General features: G+C 31.7%; 2 protein-coding genes across 2 annotated transcripts; both read left to right on the top strand.

Moving 5' to 3' along the window:
* Positions 1-1,038: 1,038 nt before the first annotated feature.
* LOC134281216 (CD209 antigen-like protein C) lies at positions 1,039-6,760 on the top strand. The gene is made up of 4 exons (XM_062763696.1): positions 1,039-1,601; positions 2,775-2,842; positions 5,552-5,642; positions 6,315-6,760. Exons 1-4 carry the CDS (start codon positions 1,109-1,111, stop codon positions 6,539-6,541), a joined length of 879 nt encoding a protein of 292 aa, XP_062619680.1. The 5' UTR covers positions 1,039-1,108; the 3' UTR covers positions 6,542-6,760.
* Positions 6,761-12,820: 6,060 nt separating this feature from the next.
* On the top strand, positions 12,821-26,996 carry LOC134281219 (neutral amino acid transporter A-like; the record flags this gene model as incomplete). The annotated part of the gene is made up of 8 exons (XM_062763697.1): positions 12,821-13,039; positions 23,138-23,212; positions 23,417-23,539; positions 25,677-25,770; positions 26,081-26,123; positions 26,313-26,415; positions 26,519-26,645; positions 26,759-26,996. Coding segments are annotated over exons 1-8 (951 nt in total), but the record flags the coding sequence as incomplete, so codon positions are not given.
* Positions 26,997-27,048: the final 52 nt, after the last annotated feature.

Here is a 27,048-nt window from a genome sequence, read left to right as displayed (position 1 = left end):
AAGGCACATTATCCCACCTCTGCAATGTCCAAGGGTCTGTATTCTATGCATTATTTACGGGGTGTTTCTTTCTTTTTTAGATCAATTTATTCTCGTTTATCAGTTTCAAGTTTTTTTCATTTGACATGATTTAATAAAAATCTTTTCAAAAGTTCAAATAATATTGAATGGGAGATTAATTTATTAAATGTTATCCATGTAGAATTCTTATAGGATTGACTTACTTATTTCAATTTATCAAGGAAGGTTGCCAAAGGGAGAATTGCTATCTTATTCTATGTAGTAAAAATTCTTATATTATTTTCATTTAAAGAAATGCTTTGAATATTTGTTTTCCTTAATTTTCGAAAGAATTACCATATATAATAAAAGAAGTATCAACAAATTAACAAATTAAATTTAATATCTTGGTTCAAAGAATAATTTAAGTTATCGTGTTGTAAAATTTGCATTTACCCCCCCCCCCCCCCTAGAAAATTCAAAATTTACAACATGATAAGGGTGTACTTTCCAAAACTCTTATGCATCTCTCAAAAAGCCTGTGGCGGCCTTGTGTTGTGTTGTTTTTTTCTATCAGATTTTAATTCATAGGAAGCATACTATTATGCGTGTGAAAACCTCACTGAGTGTGTAAATGATTAAAATAAGATTACTTTATTTACAAAGGAAATACGGATCATTTCATGTTGATTACGATAACCAGGGCGAGCGAAACATTAAAAATACATGCAAATGCAAACTGATGATACGAAAAGCCAGTGCCTGTTTTTATTATAATTACTTAGTAATTAATTAGTGTTACTCGAAAGATTTAGATGACCTAAGAAGAGGTCAAAGGAGATATTATAGATTCTGAGCCATTCGAACCTTTTTTCCACTTGAAGTACATGTTTTTAGCAATATTCTAAATATAAAACTTTCTACACCAGAGGCCAAGTTCTGAATTGAATCAATCAACTTGATTGACGTAAAATTCTGCTTGCTTCGTCATTGTTCGTTTATAATTTGGATATTGCCTTTTCACTTACTTGTAAATGAAGTTGAGAGCGCATTAATAGATATTTCACACATTTCACTAGCAGAGACATCTTGCGTTATTGATAAAATAATGGGGTATTTTCATGTTTTACATTGGCTCTGTTTTCTCTCGATTTTATTCGAGACCTTTGGTGAGACTCTACCAGAAAAACAATCCAATAAAATGATGTCAAGTGCCACGACTGGAAAAGACCTCTTTCTGGATATTCTGAATAAGGAAAGCTTGGTGCGATTGTCAATGGTGCAAAAAATTCAAAGTTTGACAATGGATGTCATTGATAATAAAAACGATGTCCAAGCTTGCAAGAGGAATATGATTGACATAAACAAGAAATTGAATGCACTGGAAACTAAAAACCAAAAACTGGAAGAAGAAAACGCTAGATTGCAGAAAGTATTTCAGACTATTCCTGTCAATGGAGACAGCGACAAATACCTACAAGTGATTGATGGTACTCTGCAGAAGTTTTGGACCGTGTTCAATGAAACAATGGAAACTATTCGCCTAGAACAAAATGCAAGTAGCAGCCAACTGCTGAAAATTACATCTCATCTCTCGGCAGGTAATGACTGAGTGTATAATTACGAGCATTCTCTGTAATGACTTAAAATTTTATATAGGAGCTTCGGCATGCTTAGTCTCAGAATTTCTCCAAACTCTCTATGATAAAAGTCTTTGATATCCTTAACTAACAAATGTCGGTTGATATGGATTATAGTTACCACTTGCCTAGAGATGTATTCTTAAAAGTTTCTCTAGAGCATATGTGGCAGTAATGTGTTTTTGTGAGAATGGTTTGTTTGCTTTTCCTAAATGTTTTTACTAAGGCTCAGTAAAGATTTAAAGTGGCTGAAAATCTCAATTTTAAACCCATTTTTCCGGCTGTTACCATGGCAACTGAGACACATAGTAAAGAAATTTTATTTGCTAAATGTTTCTGGTGTCAAATACTAATAATGGGTGAAGTTTCATCAAAATCGATGAGCATGCGTGGCAAAGAAATTTAAGTGGTTACAGAGAATGATTTTTAATTGTTATATATATACATGTATGCACACTTTTTGATTTTCCATAAACCTAATTTTAAATTATATAACATAATAACTATACTGTTTATTTAATATTCAAATTAAATCTAATCTGCATCTCCGTGAAATTTGGATAGAAATGTATAAACGTTTAAATTAGTAAGCTTATATATATTCTAGAGGTAAAAATCTTTACATATATATATAGTAATGCACATTCAGATAATTTTGCCTTTTTCAATTGAGTTTAACATTTTATCTTTTAAAAGATAAAGAAGAAAACTCTTATTTCAAAGTTTTTGTCTATTTTATGAAAGATTAAGTGTAGAGGCAAGGGTTCCAATGTAACTGCTAAAATATTTAACAATAGTAACCAAAGTACGGATCATTGCCGTCAAATGAGGTCTTATTTGTGAAGAATGTAGATTTGGGACATACCTTTTTTCTGGTGCCCATGTTATTTGTTATCGCTTTATATGGAATTATTTTCCCTATCACATATTGATAGGTAACGCGCCAAGTTTCATTAATTTTACTCTATTGCAAATATTTGAAAACAAAATTTTTATATCGATGTACGTGCAGTTTTTTCTTCAATTTCTCATTTTGTAAGAGACAAAACATCAAGACTGTTGTATTAATTTTTTTCTTCACAAATTTGTTCTTGAATTTTGTTACATGTATAATTGTTGGTCTTTGCTCTCTAGGATGGACACGATTCGGAGACTCAGAATATTGGTTAGGAAAGCAGAAAGTCAAATGGTCGACTGCAATCGTAAGATGCTCTAAAATTTTCTGTAAACTGTTGAACTTAGCTTCTTGTATGTTTCCAAAAGTTGAATAATTCAACAAAGAAATCAGCGACAAAATAGGCTTCATCCTTTCCCTCTTAGATTGTTATTTTTATTATATGCGAGGTTATATAAATTTAACAACTATGCATTTCTATGCGAAGAAAGGATGTTGCAAGAATTAATTAGTATAAAGACTTTCAAAATTAGCTGGGTAATTCAAAAACAAACAAAACGTGTTTGTAAAACACTGATGCTCCCGTATGGCAGCTAATGGGGATGGTTTATGTTTCTCTAATGCAAGGTAAGCTTCAAGTCAAGTCAAAATGTCAAAAATTGTTGGTATCCAAAGGTAGGTTTTGTCATAAGGAAGACACCTGTGATATATATAACTCCTGTACTAACTGTTCAAAAGTTATGGCCAAGATAAAAAGTCTTTAAAAAGTGGATCAAATTTTAAGGATATCCGATCCTCAGCCAGGAAGGATAACTCCAAAAATTAATATTTTATTTGAAATCCATCAAAATGAAGCTTGAAAGTCAAATTTTTCATGCAACAATTTTCATTCTATTAATCTTTATAAATTCAAGGTTTTTGGAAGTCTTAGAAAAATTCTTATAAAGTTGATATTTGTACACTATAAAAGAAAAAAATATTAATACAGTTTTTTAGAAATAAGATTTTCTTGAATCCAACCTTATAGATACCAATGTTTATTAGCATGATGAGAAATAAGAAGTGATCTGTGTGGTGTCTTGCAATGAAAGCAAAAGCCTTTTACACTATATATTATAGAATACATGACGGAAATAGAAGACGAAAAATATCAAATAAGTATAAAAATCATAGCAATTTCTCTGAATGCCTGGATATTTATCGTTTTTTAACCTAAAATAATTATATTTGTTGATCAATTTGCAATTAGAAAATGCATTGCTGATATTCCAATTCGCCTTTTCTGCAAAATTATTGGAGATTTGACAATTTTCCCTATATAATATGATTAACTTTAATTTTTAACTTTCTAGAAATACTGTGGATAAATTTACATAACTTTTTGGATTTAGAGATACTTTTATGAATAATTTTGATTACTTAGCTGCTAATTAAATGTATATAAACCTGGGGATCGGACTACCCTAATGTTGAGGTAAAAAGATCAGAAATATTTAAATACCATTGAAAGGTCTTGTCTTGTATTTTTTTTTTTTGTAAAAGTGGGCAAAACTCCATGGTCAAGAAGTCAAAATTGGTGGTACCTGAAGAAAGGTTATGTCACAAGGGATACATCTGTGGAATATGAAAGCCATAGCCCCACCCACTCAAAAGATATGGACAAGATTAACGATTTTGCGGACAAATGGCAAGACCTTTCTTTGGGGACCACCGAATTTGACCTCCTAACCTTGACCTTTGAGTCTGACCCACTTTTACTAAAAATTTTCAGACTTTAACTTTGCTCATGACGTTTGAGCATTTGGTGCTAGGCCTTTAATGGTCCATATTGTGACAAGATCTTTCAATAGGTATAAATATTGTGACCTTATTACCTTTACCTAAAGGTTGACCCGCCATATCTTTTGAACAGTTTGTACTAGGGCTTTCATTTTTCACAGGTATATTCCGTGTGTTAAGATCCTTCTTTGAATACCAATAACTTTGACCCTGACCTTGGAGTTTTCCTTGCATTTGAGAAACTTCAACCCTCTTTAAAAACTGCCATACGGGATCAACACATCTTGTCCAAAACATACGGCTCCAGTTCAGTTATCAATCTACATATCTTTTTTTCATTTTAAAAAAGAAATAGTTTATCAATGAATGATATCGTAATGTTACTGAGTAATCAAGGTGATCGCATAGATGTATGCAGAAAATTAGGAAACTCAGAACCTTTCTTCAGAATAATAATGTCTGACGAAAAATGACATATGCTCTCTTAAACTGCTGTTTCCACCAAGTCAAAACGTAAACGATGCGATTTCGGCCTCTCCAGATGAAACTTAACCGATAATTTAGGAGAAAATTTACTTTCTAGAAAATTGAACTGTATAAACTTACTTTTAAATACGTCAGAGATAACGGAGGGGATATATATCATGATTAGAAGCTGCCAAAACAGTAAATATTTTTGTAAAGGAAGCACTGACCCCTTTTGTAACATCTGTAAGGTCACGACTCTCATTATCAGTCAACCAAGTTCTGCTACCGTTTGTAAACTCTTCTCATGTTCCGTGATAAAAACTCTGATCTGCGGCTGATGCTCTGCCTCTCTCGTTTATCAATCCATTTTTCGATGATTAGTGTTAAGATATTCAGTGGCAATTCAAGGCTGTGCTCATTAGTTTTTGCAATTTATACAAAGTACATAATTATTAGTACATTAGAACATAGCTATGTAGAAGGAACTTATTCTAATTTTTTTTATTATGATAATTATTCTTGAACGTTAGAATACATATTATATAATACTAATATCACCTTATCATCCTCAAGTTATAATGTACATGCCCATGCTCAACAAATTAAAACTTTCACAGATTACAGCTTAGTTATTACCATTTCCTGTACTATGTATAGAAGAATCTCAAACTAACATATATATTATTTCTTCATTATTTTTTTATTTTTCGAATAATTTTCTTTTTTTCTATTTTGTAACTGCATTATTTGTAATTCTTTGATTTAATAGGAAGAATGTGAAAAGATTGGAGCAAAACTTGTTGAGATCGAGTCTTCAAGCGAGAATAACTTCGTTCGCATGCTTGCTCAAAAATTAACAGGTTAGTAAAAAGAAATGAAGATGTTAAGAATAAATTCTCTAAAGTTATATTCCAATTACTTTGATGAGATCCTTAAATGGAATGTTTAAGTTAAATAATGATTGGAAATTTTACACATCGTTTATTCTAATTTATTTAGGGAAAAATTTTGATTAATTTTTTTTTACATATAAAAGTTTCTTTATCGATCGCGAACAGAAAAAAAATGGCAGATTTATTTTGAGGGTGACAACTGGTGTCAAACATCGGATAAAATGTATATTAGTGATTTATTGAAACGGAATAAGTACTTATTTATGATTATGGACGTTCAACAAATAAACAAACAAAAAGAGTGTGTACATTGTAGAAAGTAATTTTTTTCAAACATTTTTATTTCTAAAAAAGCATGTGTTTTGCTAGATGGTTGTAATTTTTTTAACGATAATTATTTTTATTTCCAAAAACGCAAGTGTTTGGCTAGATGCTTATAAATTTTTCAGGTGCTTTTTTATTATAAATATTTATTTCATTAACTCTTAAGAGTAATTTTTATTGCTTTTTCCCAAATTGCGAGTGTACCTGTCTAGGTTGTCTACTCTAACGTTGCATTTCTATTTTCCATCAAGGCGAGTGTTTGCTTAGGCGCCACTGATCGTCTACTCTAACGTTGTATTTCTTTTTCCATCAAAGTGAGTGTTTGGTTAGGTGCCACTGATCGTGAGGTCGAGGGTCGATGGCGATGGGCACACACTAACTCACTCCTGACATACAGTGACTGGGATGTCTCGCACAACCAACCAAACAACTACAATAATCAGGACTGTCTGTGTCTCTACGTCCCCTACGGTCGCACTTGGTGTGATGAACCCTGTGACAAGAGAGATTATCAGTACATCTGTGAGAGAGATGCTTTGTAACTGTTAAATTCTTTTCAGGTTCTCTTTGTATATGAGTTTATTATCACATTTTTTGTGTGATAAATTATTGAGATCAGAACTATAGCCTGACTGCCCCAAGACAGATCGAAAGATGCAACTGAATCGGTTTTATGAACCTGCTCGAAAATTATATATTATTCGTGGGATTATGTACTAGCAGCCTACGAGAGCTATGAGAATAAATATACGCTAGATGTGTCATGTTATCGCAAGTCGTTACACATCGTTGTTCTTATTACTTTTTTTTTATCTGTGTTCATGCTCTAGAATAAGTTGAGTGAATACATTAGACGGAATGAGACCAATTTAATTTCCTGCGTGTGGTTCAACAGTGATGATTATATGATGAAGTGAAATAAATTAATACAGAAAGAGAAGTTTCTCATATAAAAAAAGAGAAATAGGACATTCAACGAAAAACCAACAACTCTGAAAGTAGATTTATTTACTTGCCTGCTTATACTAGCAATAATACTTTTCTATTTTTTCACCATCACAATAGACTTTATAGTAGATTAGCATATGATGTCCCAATCTCTTCCAATAAGGTAGGTTGGTACTTGTACTTCCAAAATTTTCTGTCAAACTGATAATTTTTTAATTTGAATACTTTAAATAAGTCATACACTAATTAAAAACCCATAAAATACATGTAAATTTTCATACAGCTTGTCTCAAAGTATATACCTCTAAAAATTCAACAGCCAAAATTTAACATAAAGAAATGTGATATCATATTTTATTTAGCCATGCACCAAATCACTTCAAATTTATGATAAAACTTATGAAAATCAAAAATATTTATTTGCCAAGAGAATATTTGAAATCTTTATTGGAAAACATTAACAAATAGATGTTGAATCTGTCCACATATTTCCAAAAAAAAAATTATCTTAAAATATCTTTTATTTTTAAGAGTTTTCAAAGTGTAAACTGTTTACACGCCATTTTTCTATAAAGAACTATATGCGGTATATTGCATATATTTGCCCCCATAAAGGTCATATTTTGAAAACTTCCTGAAATGTGCTGAATTCAATAAATTGTATGAGAAATATAAATTAACAGAAAATGATATAGTGTCAAAGCAGTGTATTCACAATTTTTGTTTTTATGACGTCACAAACTAGTCCGATTTCATATCCTTTTTCAGAAAGAGGACAAAATGGACAAAATTTCAACAATTTTAGCTTTAAAATTTATAGAGCGCAAGTTTGTTCAGGAACAATATTGACATACTAGTATTTCATTGATATTATCATTTTACACATTATATCAAAATATTGATCCTGAACACACATGCGCTCGGTGACTTTTACTCAAAATATCGACAAAATATGTACATTTTTCTGTAAAATTCATAAAAAACTGAAATTTACGTCATGTTTGTGACGTCATTACGTACATATGGCTTCATTACTTATGAAAATATTCAGTGCTTTGAAGTCAGCATATACTCCCCTGTTTGAGAACTTAATTAAATATATCTCCATCAAAGTTTGGTTTGGGGGGCAAATATTGGTTATTACCGAATAAAGTTCTTTAATATGAATGATATCGCAAGTTTAAAAAAATACATACTTTATTATGGTCGACCAGATAAGTTTAACAAAATAGCCTTTTGAACACGTATACCCTCAGTTTTGGAATATAAATTTTTCGATATTATTTGAAAACTTTTTAAAAATGTAAAATTTAAAAAGATGATATAGGTTTAAATTAAACAAAAATAGATCTCAAAATAGTTTGTTAAAAAATTTAAAAGCTTTAAGGTAGTTCTATACTCGGCACTAAATGGGCTCAATCTTTAAAAATCTGATTTTATAAGATAGACATACATCCCAGCAATGGATAGACACAAGAAAAAGTATATGTCAACATGTTCACTTTTTCGCTATAGCCTATCGGAGTATATACCCCAAAATGTAAAATACTGAAATTTTACCTATCCTAGATTTTGTTGTATATAAATTAATTTAAGTCTAAATATTCAACTTTAATACCCAAAATAGAGTAGAAATATGTTAGTAAACAATATAATATCATTGTTTTGCATGAATTATTATAAATAGATGCACTTTGTTAGGCTATTGTATCAAAATTTAATGAGAGAAATTATGCTTCACAGGACAATCTCGGTCATTTAAAAAAAAATTATGGACTCAAACTTCGTAAATTTGCATTATTTTTTCTAAATTATATTTAAGAAAAATAATAAGCTTAAAAAAATTATATGTTGACGCATTACTTTTCGTGGTATGAGCTCTACACTAAAGGGACCCCCTATTTTCTTTCTTCCAGAAGTAATATATTGCCACATATTTCTGTAATACTTTTAATGTTTGAGTGTATACTTGTATTAACAAGGTTGTGCATAATTTAAAACAATAATTATACACTCTCAAAACCTATTGTCACTAAAATTTATCTTATTTTACTCAAAATAAATAAATAAATAAAACACACTTGTCTTTAAATTTGAGACGATGAAAATGAAAGTAATTCATTGATTCTCAGAAACCGGATGATATTGCTTAAGAAAGTAACGAAGTGTTCTGCAAGTGAATCAACATTTGTCAAATACTTATTCAAAAGATAATTTTGCATTGGGATTCGTGGGTAAGCACGTTGGGGGAGGGGGTATGTGTTTTATGCAATAATTATTATTCAAAGTAAATTTTGTAATGTTTGATTAGTAAAATCCATAAATTGTCTAAGTCAAATCGTAGTCATTACTTTTCTTCCGAATTATCACTATTAGCTTCAACTTGGCCGCCGACAATAGTCGCCTCGATAGTTTGATACATGTTCTGATGGAGCATGTATATGGTCCGTGTTTTCGGCGCGGCATATAAAACATGCATCATTCACAGAAATATTGTTTATTACCTAATTATTTCGTTGGTCCCAGCCTTCTCTTTTTAATCAATTTATCCTTAAACTGTAGAATATGTGTTTGTTGACGCGACCGACTTCGAGCAAAATCGTTACCGGATATTTAAAACGCTAAGTAAAAGTCAAACCAATATAGAAAAAAAATCTCATCTCGTAAAAAGGAAGCGCGGTTCCGGTTTTACTATTCGTAAATGACGTAGTGCGAGTATAGAACTACTTTAAGTTCATAAAGACAATTTTTTTTTTGTGTCTGCTTATATACTGCAGTACTAAATGACACATAGATTCTATGGATGGAGTGCAATGTATTAATTTCCATAAATAATTATGTTAAATGCTTAGTATGCACAATGACACTATTATAAACAGAATTCTATATTGGCGTGTAAAAATTAAAACCGGATCCGTAAAAGTAAGGAACTTCCTTAATCGCTCCCGCTCTTCATTAGGAGGTGCAAATTAAAAGAATTTGTCTGACTTTCATTTCTCATACGACTTATTTTATTTTATGTAGAAACAAAGGTCTAGCAATTGCTAACAAAATCATTATTTTGACGTAGAAAAGTTGAAGTCATATTGTTTCTTACATAATTTATTTTCTAGTTGGCTCTAATCGTCTGTAGTCAGTAAATCATTCAAATATAAAACAGTTGTGGGAGACTCTGTGCATAATCGTCATACATGTATAATTAAATGAATGCAAGTAGGAATTTAAAATTAATAATATATAGTTAATATATCTAAATGTCGAGCTGAAGGCCTACGATAAGTTTTTTCCTCTTCTCATGTAGAAGTTTGTTTTTTTAATAAATTCTGCTTCATATGAATATATGAACAAGTCGTTTAGCGTCTCTCGGAATTCCAACAGTTTGTTTGAAGACTTAGTCTCCAAAGACTTCATAAATTTTGTCAATGAGGTACTCCAGCAACCTTTTAGTGTCAACTCCAGAGTACCTGTGTATAGAATGCATAGCATCAGAGTGATCTTTTAAAACTTAAGATAAGGGAATTTCCGATTTACATTTTTTTTTTGTAAAAGCGGTTGTCTATAAAATCAAAAAGCCTAGTTTGTAATTTATCGCGAAGACTGGTTGTATAAACTTGTACAAAATCGTCAGTTTTTGTGTTACTTATTTTGTTTTAAAAAATGGTAATGTTATATTTTCTACGTATGAGTTCTTTGGAGTTTTTGAGAATCTACTTGATTTACACCAATTCTAGAATAAGCTGTAGCACAGTATGTCTGAAATTTTCCTCAATAGCAGTTAACATCTTGGTAAGTAGTAAAGACAGTGGCTCAGTAGAATATTTTTGCAATGTTTCTCTGTTAAGGAGGTTGGCTACTGTGCACAAAAGTATTGAGAAATTTTTGTCAAGTATATTTTTAGAATCTACACACATAACTTTATGAAAAATCAAAACAAAACATGGGGGCCAGTGCCCTTGGTTTCGCACTACGTAGCAATTAGTATGACTTTCTTTGCACAATAATAACAACATCGAATATATAAATCATTTTCATAGTATCCTCTGTAATATTTTTTTATTCAAATAGATTACTGGATCAAACACAGTTTTGATCCAATTCAGGCTGAATGTAAAAGTAGGAATCCAAACTAATCAATACTGAATACTTCAAAAGAGAAAAATTTGATCTTTTTCTTCTAAAAAAAACCTTACGTCACAAAATATAGTTCCTCACTTAATGTTTTCGGTGTGGAATTTCATTAATGAGTTTTAATATAGTTTAATAAGCATTATAGAATCCAAATTTATTGAAGAAGTAAATAGAATTCCTAAAATAGAAGTCACAATAAAAATCAACTGAAAAGATTTTTATGAAGTTTATGAATGATATATATGAAGTTAACGAACATTATTCAAGCTCAAAAGTCCATAAAACAATACAAAACAGGAGCGGAGCAAACACGGACCCACAAACATCAGAGGTGGGATCAGGTGCCATGAAGGATTGAGCATCCAATAAAGATAGGTTATATCGATCAGCATTGAAATTTTAGCCATTGCAAATTTTAACGAGTATTTATAAACATTGACAAATACTGTAAAACTGCTGCCTTCTAGTTCCGCTGTTTAAGGGTTAATTGAGCAGATATTAAAACATTTAAAACTTCATTATACACTTGAAATTCTTATTCTTTTCTTGCAAACTTCGGGTAGACAATATATATGTTGGTGTGATACGAGTATTTTGACAAAATTTAGAATGTCATGTCCCTCTGGTATTACATTTTTGAAGAATATTTTTGTATTCGTGGAACTGTAGCAGATATTTCGTATCCATGATTATAACGAATCTACCTCTTTAACAAAAATAACCCGTAATCCATGGTTCATGTCAGAGAAAGGAGCATGCGTTTAAAATTAAGTACGTCAAGAAAATGTTTTTTCTAGAAAAAATATGATAATGTAATGTCAAATTTTGAAGGGAAACTGATAAGACGATATTACAATGAATATACATGTAGCTTTATAAAATTTTCAAAAACCAAAATTCCAGTGTCCCCACCCCAGAGTTGTGCTAAGAGAGGGAAAACAATTTTAATTCTCAAGACATCTACACGACAGACAGTTTATTGTGTAAATAATTAGTGTGAGGCTTACTAAGGTTCGTCCCATACCTAAACATTTCTTATACAGGATCATACCTCGAGCAAAAAAATATAAAAATCGGATCTGTCATGTCCAAGACGGCTGGACCTCTTGTTTGAATGCCTTGTTAGCGTATGAGAATATTAACTTATTAGGTGAAATAATATAAGTAAATGAATCGAATATTAAGCAAATTAATTTTATTTTGTTAAAAAAAATATATAGATTTTCAAAGGAGTAGTATTTTGATCACTGTGCATGTACCGTCCATGGACCTGATTGAGTATATTCTTACAGATAGTATTTACATAGGAATTTTGTGTTCACCAATGAGTCCCTAAATTCAGAGGATTAGAGTACTAGTTCTACACATATCTACTGTCACACACGTTTTATTCACTGCGGAATCGAGCAATCAAAATTCATGCATAATGTTTATATCCGCGCTCACTTCGTTGATGATCTAGGGCATTAAACGTGCTATTTTTTGTGGCCAAATATAATCATATGCTTTTAACTTCTTTTCTCTTATCAAAAAAAATTTAAAAACTAAACAAATTAATATTAAAAGTATTGATTTTTAAAAATGCATATATTATGCACAATAAAAACAAAAAAAACAAAAACAAAATTAGTACACGAAAACCAGATTTGTATGCATATGCATCTGCTTTAAATTGTACTACTTATTTAAGTTACCCTGATCAAGGTTGATGCAGCGATAAAAGACATAGTGGAAATACAAAACGTCTCACCATGCGTTCATTAATCTCCCATTACATCTGAGTGCAGTAACTGAGCATTGTGGGTCGTTTACCAAGATGTCTGAAACCCCTCGCCAACCCGCGCTCAGCTGCCTGCGGACGAATGCCCTCCTCCTTTTTGTGCTGGTTGGGATCGGGGTGGGTCTCGGACTGGGATTCGGTCTCAGGAAACACAAGCCGTCAGAAGATGCAATTTTGTGGATAGGTATGCTTAACCTTCAATATATTTTTATGCACATAGAACGCAGTTATCTGTACAATGCTGTTTGGGCATGACCTGGAATAAGACGAAAAACAAAACAAGTTAAATTATCTACAAATGCATGCATTATCATCTGAAAAAAACCAACATTGATTTGATTTCATGCATAAGTTGTACGTTGAACAAATAGTGACAATGTTTTGCAGACCCGATCTAAGACTCTCCGCTCAATCTATCAAAAGAAAGGTCTTTTTGCTGTGAAATTTGTTATGGAAATTTTCATTTCTCGAAAAGTCTTGGTCACCAACTTTTTGTTTAGCTCCCAATTTATCGTATAAAAACTGCAGTGTATATACATGATAATGTTGAGATAAAATCTAAGACATTCTGATGAGCCTCCGTTTTCCAGTGCACAATAAGGTATTAAATAGTTTCCAGGTTCTGATCTCAAACCTTCAAAAAAATATTGAATCAACTCTAGTACATTTCATATTAGTTCATAAAATAGAGGATAACGAATTATACTGTAGGGGAAAATCAAGTAAAAGTTCATGGTAATTTATAGCGACATATCAATTCCACACATCCTATATATAGTTCCCAGCATGGGATATAAGATGTGACATGAACAGGCGCATGAACAGACAAGTAACCTTGCTGTGCAGGCGACTATGGAACGTCAAATTAACATATTTAAATATTTGTACATATCTTCAATTAATTGTACCTATCTTCAAATCAATTGTACCTAACTTCAGTTCAAATATATCTGTATTTAAATATATAGGTGAAATCAATTATACCTCTGCCTCTTTAATTGATTTGAAGATAGGTACAATTTGATTTGAAGATATGTTTAATTGATTTGAAGATAGATACAATTGAATTGAAGATAGGTTTAATTGATTTGAAGATAGGTATACGATTGATTTGAAGAAAGAGTTAATTGAATTGAAGATAGGTACAATTGATTTGAAGATAGATTTAACTAATTTGAAGATAGGTACAATTGATTTGAAGATAGGTTTAGTTGATTTGAAGATAGGTATACGATTGATTTGAAGATAGGAACAATTGATTTGAAGATAGGTACAATTGATTTGAAGATAGGTACAATTGATCAATTGATTAAAGATAGGTACATGTATAATGGATTTTAAGATAAGTACACTTGAATTGAATATATCTTTAATTATTTAGATACCGACTATAACTACTCCCAATAAAAATACTGTGTACAGTTCTATCCGTCTTCAAGTCGCTGTCAGGTGGATCTTTCATTATTTTCAATTACAGAAAAAGAATTGAATCTAGATACAATTGAGTTTTACCTATCTTTAATTCTTTTGAAGATAGGTTCAATTATTTAAAGATAGGTACAATTATTTGAACATAGGTTCAACTAAATTTGGCGTTCCATAGGCAACACAAAAACATAAACTATGCAAGGTAAAACGCGTATCTATACACGCTAAACATATTTTGTCTATAGTACTTTATAAACATACTATCTATTCATTATAAACTATAACAAACTACACAAAATAAACATACATGTACTATCTATTCATAATAATATATATAATAACATAACAATATACAAATCTATGTTAATAATCTTACTATATTTACAAAAACAAACTAAATATACAAATAAACATATATGCGATCAATAATAATTAAATATATAATGTTATCTATACAAAAACGTGCTACATTTCTCTATATAAATAATCATATGATGTATATAAATCTAATATCAACTATGCAATTACACAGGCTGCCTATATAAATGATGAACATTCTACTAACTTACTTAATTAAGGAATCATTGTCTAGTCAGTGTGGTATGCCAGGGCATCAACAATAGTGGGAAACATGTATGGCACGCCGATTGGTTCAAAATTATTTTCTGCACAACGATCACGATTTTATACACGAGCTAGAAGAAAAAATATACACGAGTAAAATAAAAATGCACGTATCGGTAAAAATTGCACATAGTTTAAAAGATTTTTACACAAACATAACGAAAAATACACGGATCCGAAATTTTTTACACGATTGAAGGGTTTAATATGCACAAACAAAAATCGAAAATTGCACGAGCAGAGGAAACTAGAAATTACACAAACAATTTTACTGCGCATACAGCTGCGCATATCATTACTATGCACATTGAATATTCATAGTGTTCTTGGTTTTCTGTACTCTTTATCTCTTCATGTATGCTAAGCTAAAATGTTATCGAGAATGGAAGTTGCTTTTTTACAATCCGATTTGGAATGAAGTGTTTCCATCTGATCTATGCGAGAGTATTTAAAAGCTTTTTGAAAATACTATGTTTTTCTTATATTGACCGAGATCAAGGATGTATTATATGATGCCGGACAAAAATTGTAACAAGAATGAATCGGTACGTTTGTGCTACAATGCAGGGTAAAAAAAAATACCCTTGCGTATGATGCACTCGACTCCGAACTAAAAGTACCTAACGATGAACGTACAGTACGGCTGACAAGGATCTTGATTTTAAAAAATCATTTGAGGAGATTTTTTCCCCATTTTGGAATAGGAAATTAAATATTCAGTAGGCTGGATATATACAAATGTGTACATTTTTAAATTTAAAAAGTGAGGATTACCTTTGATTTACACAACGTATTTTTAATGTCAAACATAAAAATATTTTATTTCTATTTACATATGTATCCAAACTTATAAAATATCCGATATCAATTTTGGTTGGATATCTGTAGCCTACTTTTTGTTATGATTTTTTCCATGATATTTCATATTTTCAGTTATAAACTTCGAAATAAAAACAAGATATTTCTTGTAAGCGTTGCCCTCATTCGTAATGGCGATTACTTGATAAATGTTTTCATTTCTAATAAAAAGGACCAGATGAACGGAGAATATACTTGTATACTCTATGTACATGTGCTTTTGTGCTTTGTTAATTAAATTTGTCCAAATGAAATAACAAAACTCTACTCAAATAATCCTGGCTATGGAAAAACACATGATCAGTGGCGGACCTAGCTCGTGGATCGATTGGAGTCCAAATATAAATTTATTTAAGTTTCAAATCGTTGGACCATAATGACACACCAAGACTTTTAAAACATTGTGAATTACTAAATACATCTACATACAATGTTACACATAAATAAAATGGGAATGGATACTGCAGTTTGATAATAAATGGAAAGAATATAGAACTTGTTTTATCATTCTTGAAAAATGCAAATAAATCATATTCCAAATAAAGCACAATTTTTGCAAATATTTTCAAAGACAACAAATTCTCTTTACATTTAGAATTCGTATTCATAAAATTTTAATAATTTATTATTTCCCAAACACTAAATTTAAGTTTTTTGTAATAACAATTTTTAATCCAAATCTATGGCCATTATAACAAGAACATGACTGTATAATCATAAAATGTAGAAGTCTTCCCCCTCCTCCCTACTTTTTTCTGAGTATTATAGACTTTGCAACAGTAAATTTTCCTTATATACTGGTTGACCCCCTAACCTTCAATTTTTAAATGTTGTTAGGTCGAGCGCAAATTCCAGGATATGGACGGTTAATTACAATATTTATCGTTATAGTTTTAGGTTGAATTGCAATCCTGATTTCGATCGACTACTTCGTGTACGCTTAAATTCATAGTAAAATATTTCAGCCAGTAGCATCAGGAGGGGCATGTCCCTCCCCCTTTTCGTTTTCTTTTCTTTGGCAAACATAACCTTTTTCTATCGTAAATATCCACTGAAAAGCCTCATCCCCTTTTTTGTTTGGTAGTTTAAATCTAAGTAATATATGCTTATGTGTTTCGAAAAATAGGTGGAATATTGAAGGTGCCTCACTACCTCAACGAAATAGGATTTTCGAGTTTGGACACTTCCCCCCCCCCCCGCCTTTTTTTTCGCTTGTCATGCAATTAAGCTTTTCAGGTAATTTGTCAAAAAAAATTCTAACCCCCTCCCCACTATCAAAAGCGATGCTTTACCGATATTATATGTGTCTGTATATTATAATTTTAAATTATTTTAACTCCTTTATATGCATTTTACCTATTCAAAGCAAACTCGATAAAAAACATAATATATTAAGCTTAAATTCACATAACTAAAACGACTACAATTTACATACAATTCTCTACATTTACATGGATATTTATGAAATCACTACACATTGTTCAAAATTAAAGACTGCATGTTCTACTTTGTCAAATACATAGTTATATAAAAAAAATTAATAATTATATTCGATCGTTTCAATATAAAACTTAAAGTTGCGCAATTATTTGCCTTATTTTTATTTTTTACTGTTTATTTCCAAACAGTTTTCTTTCAAATTCCACAACCGAGATGATCGCAACAATGCTTCAAAATCTCTGTTTGAATTGCTGGTAATCCTTAATCAAAAGGTATTATTGATGTGTTAAATAACTATAAATCGATTAGCGTACAGGTGTCTTTCATTCCTTCACCAGCAGGGAGGGTTCTCTCTATATGAAAAGGTCACGCATCCACATCCTTAATTATTACAGACGTACACACAGTGGGTGGTGGAGGAGAGGAGTTTGATTTGTTGTTAACTGTCTTGTATTACATCACATGCTGTTTTTATTAATTTTAATGAAGACCTTTACTATATCAATATTTTACACTTTCAAAAGAAATTGCTATATAGGCAATGATAGAGGAATGACACATTTTAAAAATCTAACAATTAAACACACAACTGGTAATATGCATCCATTTTACGTTATTTATACATGTGTAGAATGTTTTAATCGGGGGTGTTCATATTCCATACTTCAGATTGTGTGTAAATTTATACATGTATAAAACACATTGTACATATTCTTGAGAGTCTAGCGGAATTCCAAAAGACGGAATCCTTTTTAAAAAGATTAAATAAATATTACTAACACGTTACTAATCCTTTACGATAAATTTATAGGTATATATATGTTTCAAGCATCCAAGCCACCCTGAGCTGTTCTCTAATGAATATTAATGATATGTGCGCAATGAGGATGCGTCGTATATTATGTCGATGTTGTATTCTCACTCGTGTAGTTTTCGTTTTTACGTTTGTGTAATTTTCTCACTATATCGTGTAAATATTTTGTTGATTGTGTAGTTTTTCTGTAGTTTGTGTAAATTTCAATAACTTTGTGTATACTTTCCTCACTTTGTGTAAGTTTTTACTTACTCGTGTAATTTTTGTTTAAGGTCGTGCAGAAAATAATTTTGAACCAATCGGCGTGCCATAAACATGGGATAATTTACATAAAGGGCGAAGCCCGTTATGTATAAATTATCCAATGTTTCACACTATCGTTGATGTCTCTAGTTATACTAACTAGACAGCGATTCCTTATATTTCCATTTCATTGTGAAATAAAATTGTAGATTTAGACTTTAAAAATGTAGACATAGATTACACAAGGACTCCCATGCCAATTCCAGTAGTCCCCATCCTCTAACGTCAAATACAAAGGCGGTTGCACGAGATTTACAGCTACATTTGGTCTCCTTAGCGTCAGACACAGAGACAGATGCGCACGAGATCTGCATTCATATAAGGCCATTTTAGCTCCTGACCTATCGACCTGCCTAATTACATTCCGGTAGAATTATCAAGAAATCAACTCCGCTAATTATTAAAGAGTTAATTATTAAAGAGTTACCACAGAGACAAAAATTAGAAATGGAAATATTACTTCTCATCTTCGTTCAACAAAGAACGCAACTTGCGGCGGTCACTGGCAAAAACCTGCCCCTTCTTCCAACTGTTCCAACCCAGTTCTTCTCTTTCTCTTTCAACAAAGCGTCGCCAGATCCTCTTCGTCTCTTTCCCTCAGGGACCCATGTGAGAGCTGTTCTAACATGCGAGTTCTCTTCCCTTCGAAAGATGTGGCCTATCTATCTCTATTTCTTTCCTTTAATGGTCCTTGGTGAGAACCTCGTAAGTTGTTAGAACTTGCGTTCAAACCATTTGTACATGTATAGTATTTGTACAATAAAATATGTTCAAACTAAACAAATGGTACTTCGTAGTTGTATGGATCTTGTTCTTTCATACAGTTGTTGGTTAGTTATCTTTTTAGGCCAGTGTATTTTTAAGATCCTCCTAAGGTATTTTCGATGGAATGTATCAAGCTTTTCGTCGTCTTTTTTTCTGTTGTTCTCCATAGTTCAGCGCAATACAGCAACACAGATAAAACATTTGTGTTGAAGATCTTAATTTTGGTCTTTGTTCTGTATTATGCTGACTTTCATATTTTGGGAAGGGATGCAGAGGCGGTCCTGGCTAAGCCTAGTCTTCTCCCAATATCTGCCTCAGTTCCTCCGGTCTTGTCCATTGTGGCACTCAGGTAGAGAAATGTTTCGACCTCTTCTATTTCTTTATCATTCAACTTGATGACATCCCTCTTCCTCCCGTTTATTCTCATGATTTTTGTTTTATCAACATTAATTTTTAGGCCTGTGTACTGAGCGACATCATGCAATCTCCTCGTCTTTTCTTGTCTGTCGCTGTATTTGCTGGAAATAAGTGCAAGGTCGTCTTCACAATCCAGGTCTTCTATTATTAATACATTAATTTCCAACGTATGCCTCTCTTGGTATTGTTGGTATTACTTATCATCCAGTTATCACAATGATGAACGGGAACCCAGACATAACAAAATCTTGTCCCATATCTGCCTGTATTTTTAACCAGTCTGTTATTCTTCCATTCTCTATGATAAAACTAAAACTTCCATCAAATAATGTTTAATGATGTCAACATATACACCAGGAATTCCATATTGCTTTAGTATGCCCAACAGTTTCTCTCTTACTATCCTGTCAAAGGCTTTTTAAAGTCTATCAAACTTATGTACAGTGGTGCGTGCCACTCTTTAGATTGTTCCAAAATATTGCTTAGAATTTAAATCTGTTCTGACGCTCCTCTTCGATATGCTGCTTGCCCTGGTCTTAATCTGTCCTCTAGCCTATCTCTAATTCTGCCAATCACTATTCTGAGAATACTTTAGATGGCACTGATAACAATGATATTCCAGTCAATATATAGTCAGATTTCCTTTCTGAGGTATTTTAACAATGAGCGATCTCTTCTAGTCTGATTGTATTTCCTGCTCACACATGATTCTTTTGAATAAATTTGTAAGCTTTGGTGTTGAATATGATAAGCTCTCTTTTAGTAGCTCCACATTGATGCTATCTATGCCGGGACTCTTTCCATTCTTCATTTTTGGATTGACTTTTTAAACTCCTCTCTTATTGGATGAACATTCTGTTTATACACAAATACTATGCATACAGCATGAACATATAACATATAAACATAGTTTTAAAAACTGCAGTCTATACATTCTATAAAAAAATTATATATATGTAAATAGACTTTCTATCTTTGCAAAGTTTTATTTACCATCTTTACAAAAAAAAAAGAAAAAGAAACATTATATATGCACAATAAATATGCATTATACTAAGTATACATATGTGCCAAAGAAAAATTTTCTAAGTAAAAGAAACATATTTTTGTGAAAATAAATATACTATATGTATGTTCTGATAGACATACTTCATCAAAATTTGGCACGTTGTATAGATCAAACATGCCAAAAAAAAAAAAAAAGGGACCTAACAACAAACTTAGTAGCCATTTCAATCATAAATATTTAATAAACATATAAAATAAATATATCATAAACATGCTATCATTGCTAAAAAACAAACAAACAAACAAACAAACCATAAACCCATATACATAAAAAATGTTTTCTCTGTCAACACGGTAAATTTCACTATGTGTAAAAGAATAATGAAAGAGTAAAGGATAAAAGATATTGGATTTTAAACTGAACAAAATTGTGTGGGTCTCGGCATCATTATTTTTATGAAATACCTAACGTTCATTATTCATCAATTAATGATTGATATTGTTTTAAGAACTATTTTCGAGGTAATAATATTTTCCAATTTCCCCCACGATGTTTTAAATGTCATAAAACACGATGTTTTATGAAACATGTGGAGATAACGAACAGTATTCAAGGTCAAAAGTCCACACAACAATACAAAATAGGAGCAGAGCAAACACGGACCTCTAAAACATCAGAGGTGGCTCGGGTGCCATGGAGGAGTGAGCATCCCCTGCTGACCGGTCACACCCGCCGTGTGCTCCTTGTCATGATCGGGAAAAACGGAAAACTCGTCTTGAATTCAGTGTATAAATAATGGACTAACAATTAGTATGAAAAACGTCAGTCAGCATTTGACTCAATGATAAATTGTATTTGCTAACAAGGTCATTGTATCGACCATAGGACTTACGAAATGATGACTTTAAACGAGACTGCTGATATTTTTGTTTCATCGACTTCTTTGTCAATAATCTACCTCGTTTTAGAAATTGTTCATACGTAGAGCATGCTCTTGCGTATTGAATCAACTGAGATGCATAAACTCGTATAATTATCTTATGCAGGTGATGAATGTATATTGCTGCATAAGTAAGGGAAGTTGACGATAGAAAAGTTAAAGTCATCACGTTTATCGTTGAGTTTGGTTGTTAGACTACCATTAACGTCTTTTTCAGATAAATATCCAAGTATGAAAAACTCTGTCACACACTGTGGTATCTTTTATCTCAACTTCACCAGGATATCGTATCGATATAAGAATGGAAATTACCATTGTTAATTGGCAATACGTCGTCAATATATCTAAATATCGAGTTGAAAGTCTCAGTAAGTGTTTTCTTCATTTCACGCATACGATTTTGCACAAATTCTGCTTCATATGAATTTTTAAAAAAAGGTCTGCTAATAACAAGCGGCGATTGCTCTCCATGGGAATTCCAATAGATTGTTGAAAGACACGGTCTCCAAAAACAATATAGATATTATCAATCAGAAACTCAAGCATCTTTTTGATGTCAACTTCAGAGTAATTGTGTGAACGATCTGAGGGTTTTTAACAAAATAATTTTGCAAATGACCAATGACAAGGTAAATAAATTTACGAGTTCCATTTTATTGAAACAGTAGCTGTCGATGATATCAAAAGGCCTGGACTTTAATTTATCGTGGGAAATGGTTGTGTACAAAGTTGAAAAGTCGAAATTTTAAAGCTGTTCATTTTGGTAAAATCCCGTGATTTCAAATTGTCAAAAAAATTCCTTGGATTTTTAAGTATCCACATCTGATTTATACCACTTCTTGAATATATTGTTGCAAAGTACTCTTGAAGTTTCCCTTCATTACCGTCAATTCAATATCTTAGTGAGGAGTAAAGAAAGAGGCTTGGTTGAACATTTACTGGAACCCACTATGTATCTTTGTAAGCATTCTTATGAAGTTTCGGAATTCAATATGTGGTAGTTCTTTTGGTTCTTTCGGATATTAAAAAATGACATATGATGTTGAGAATTTCTTCATTAGAAAGGGATCTATATGTTGGATTACCACTTGTAGACTTAAATCCAAGTTCTTCTAAAAAAAGAATTATATAATGAGCCTCACAAACGACGACAATGTTGTTACCTACTTTGTCAGTAGGGATCAGTTCGTACTGATTATGTAATATATCTAATTTATTATTATATGTATTAAATACAGAATGATATATGGTTTTCAGATTGCCCTTAAATTTTTAAATACGCGATTTAAACAGAGATCTGATAATTTGTTAATGAAATTCCGAGGCCGGTTGGAGGATTGGGGTTCCGTATATTTAGGACCTCTGAAATTAAATGATCTAAGGTCTTCATTATAAACTATATTTACGTCACCTGTAATAACGTGTCCAGCAGGACTACAGTTATAGGGTTAAGAAGAACATGAACCCGATGGAGGGCTATGTTTCAGATACTCGATATCCAGGCCATGTAAATTTTTTTGTAATTAAAAGATTTGGAAGCAATAGTCGATGTATTTCTTATTTTATTTGAAGACCTTTAATTAAAAAAAAATACAGTATCGAGAATTTGAAAATAACAAGGTAAATCTTCATGTGACATTGATTATAATATTATGGAATTAGGCAGGTTAATTTTATGACACAGGTCTACCTGGTGAGGTGTACATGAGGCTACTCAAGATGACCATTCTACCTCTGATAGTGTCCACCATTATAACAGGTAATTCTGATGTAAACAAGTGTATATTTTAGTTAGGGCCTTTTATTTGTAATGTAGCTTAAAGTCAGCTAACTAATCTTGAATTTTTTTTCGCGGACAAAAATGAATGTAAATATAGAAATATGAAAATATAAAATTGTTCTTGTGAACAAGTAACATGTACTTTTTTCACCTTGAATCAGAGCAATGTCTTTGTCATTTCAGGCACTGCCTCCATCGACCCAAAGTCTAATGGGCGTATCACCAGCATAACCTTCGCCTACGTACTTATCATTAACGCTTTTGGTGCCCTTCTTGGAATTATCATGTACTTTATATTTACACCAGGTGAGTTTCTTATTTTTTAACAGTATTTGTAAATAATATATTAGCATAATATATTAAAGGTACTTGGACACAGATTTGAAGTTAATATTTTCTATATAATATCACGAATTATATATTTTAAAAGCATTTCACACAAAAATTAATTAAAAATATTTTTTCATTTAAAAGTTATTAAAACTTCAAAGTTTTTGGCGGATTTGATTGACACATCCTTGCACTTTCACAAATTTTAACTTTATTCTTAACCCTTCGGAAAAGTGGCAATCTTTTTGTGTATTAATGAGAAATATTAAAACTTTAATCCAGAAAAACAATTTTATTCAGAGTAGAAATGTTACAAAGCAAAATTCCTTCACATGTACCGTCATTCCGAACTAAGTCTTGTGTGCAAATCGATCACACTCATGTTATGTACACAGTTTTTGTAAACAGGGCAAGAGCTCTGATATTGTTGATTGTTTACGATTCACCGGGTGCGTTCAATAGTGAAAGTCTGCTCACCACAACTGCACGGACTGAGAATATAGTGTGTGTTTGTTTTGCTTTCGAACATGTCTACTCTGATTTTTCTGGATTATAGTATTAATATTTTTCATTTATATACAACAAGATTGCCACTTTTTCTAAGTATTAAGAGTAAACTTAAAATTTGTGAAAGTGCAAGGTTGAGTCAATCAAACCCACCAAAAAATTTGAAGGTTTAATAACTTTTAAACGAAATAAGATTTTTTATTAATTTTTGTGTGAAATGCTTTTAAAATATACATGTCGTAATATTATACAGAAAAAAATACCTTCAAATCTGTGTCCAAGTACCTTTAACTCGTCTTGAGAATTATGAAGTTATCAAGAGCACTTGACTTAAATTAGAAGAACTAAGTTTTTATTGATACATTTATGATATCAAGAAAGTGATATTTATAAGATAGCAAAATTATAGTACAAAGAAATGGGTATAGAGATAACGCACTCGTATATAAACAGCTATGACTGATATTAACCTTAATGACCTTTTTTCATTTTCATTTAGTAATATTCCTCTATCACCTGTATATGACAGTTGCGGAAAATCTAATGTAGTTGGATATTGGTGACCTACTGTTTCTTGCCATTGTATTTTTCACTGAAACTGTTTGTATAAAATTGTGTTATTTATTATAATCATCCTGTACTTTTAAGATTTTTCAGATATATACACAAATTGTAGATATTCATACGCGTGTAGGATCTACCAATTTTCATGCAAACCTTTGTGTCATTAAAACATCATTATAAATGCCATACCAGATTAATAGAGAAGAACGAAAGACCTTTTTGCTGCTATAGCAACAAGAATCTAGTTAACTTATATTGTTTCCCGACTAAAGTTATAACAGTGTGTTCGGTTGCTCTGAGCATGATCAGACTAGCTACTGATAAATAAGTTTATGTTACAGTGATTTCAACAACCTCCTTTCATTTAATTCGGCATTTTGTAAATTTTAGTTGTATTGGCTTTTTTAGCAAATACATCTAATATTTTGTCGTATTAGGTTTGATGCATATCTTACATCATTTGTAAGGCATGTGTTTAATACTTCTTAGGACGGAATGTTTCGTCTATCCTTTCAATACATAGAGCTCACAGCAGGTGAGGACGGTCGACAGGGGATGGTTGTAAATCCTAGGCTGCTGATTCCATCTTTCGATATTTGTTGGGTTCACAGGCCTATATTTTTTGTAGGTTTACAGTTCGTTATCTTGACCTTTTTCATATTGTTTTCTATATTATACAAGCATTATGAAAGTTTCTTTAAAAATCTATTATTAATTTTAATAGTTTCATGCAGTGTGGATGTTTTCTTTGAGTTAGCTTTTAAAAGTCAATTAATGTAAGGATATAAAGCATCGCAGACCTAGACCATTTTGACCATATATTGATAAATATCCATATGTTTCATACACCAGATATACTAGTATTTATCAGTAGATGCTTTTTTTCCAGTCTTGTAGTGGTATTCCCGATGTAGTCTTTGCATATTTTTCCAATTACATGTAATTTTGTTAATTTGTTCTAAGCAATATCTGTAGAGTAAACCTACCTAAACCATGCATGTGGGTTTAATTCTTACTCAAATCACGACTTCTTTATAAACAGGAGAGGGAATTACGAATGACATTTCTCCAGACAGAACTGTATCCGTCACTACAACAAAAGTGGAAACAAGTGATATGTTTGCTGATATGATAAGGTTTGTGCTCGTGTTTAAAAAAAACAGAATTACAAAATATTAAATTAAACACACTGATAAGTCCATTACTCATAATTAAAAATATGTAATGAATTTCTCGTTGTTTTTTTTTTTTCTCTCTCACAGAAAGATTCATTTATAAAGTTGATTAACACTGTCAAAAACAGTAGCGGGAAAAGATTTGTACGTCAGACAAAAAGACGTCATAGAAAAAAATATAGTTTTCATAAGAATATTGCCATTTGGAAGAGTTATATTTTAATTCCTATTTCGACAGAAGACAGATAGTATGACTTCATTTCACTTTCAGGAATCTTTTTCCGGAAAATGTGGTAACAGCAAGCTTTCAGAAGGTATACGTATACACGATATAAAGATATGCCATATTCCACATTCGTTTGTTAAAATACACGCAGTTCAAACCCACTCTAATGAACGTACTGAATTTTTTTTTCATTAATGTTTACATGTATAACGGAAAACTAACTTATCATGTAGATGATTTGTATATAATCATTTAAATCCTTTTTGTTTGAACACAGACACAAACGATAACGTATATAACAAAGACAACGACAGACCTTAATGTGACCACTATAACCAAGAGAAAAGAAATAACCAATGCTGCAGGAGTCAATATATTAGGTTAATTGTGTCAAGGTTTAGGGTATTGTATTATGAAATTTATTCATAATCGCTTATATGCTTAAAAGGAAAATCTTCTATGGAAAAAAATACCGTATTACAGGTCTGATCGTTGTTTCTACTTTATTCGGAATCGCCGCCAGCAAGCTTGGGAACATGGTCAAACCTTTCCTGGATTTCTTCTACGCCGTCTCCCATCTTGTCATCATAGCCCTCAACTGGATAATTATGTATGTATTTACCTGGATCTAAATCCTTTTAAAAAAAACCTTGTATTCCTACTTCACTAATAGTAACATTACGCCACCTTGCTTTAGTAACATTTTTTGTCCTTGTTCTTAAGGTTGACACCGATTGGAGTGACTAGTCTTATTGCGTCCGCAATCTTAAAAGTGTCCAACCTGGAATCGGTATTCAACAGCCTGGGGATGTACGTGCTGGCCCTGTCTGTCGGGATGGGGCTGCACCTCCTCGGTGTTATACCTCTGTTGTACTTCCTGTTCACGAGGAAGAACCCGCTGTATTACATTGCTGTATCACTGAGAGCATGGATGACTGTGTTCGCTGTAGCCAGCTCGTTAGTTTGTACTCTTAACTTTTCGTTCTTTGTACAGTAAAACTCGGTTATAACTA

Source organism: Saccostrea cucullata, unplaced genomic scaffold (genome assembly GCF_032062105.1).
Source record: "Saccostrea cucullata isolate Sc308-1 unplaced genomic scaffold, CSIRO_AGI_Scuc_v1 ctg11185, whole genome shotgun sequence".
Lineage (NCBI taxonomy): Eukaryota > Metazoa > Mollusca > Bivalvia > Ostreida > Ostreidae > Saccostrea > Saccostrea cuccullata.
This window is presented reverse-complemented; position numbering and strand designations above follow the sequence as displayed.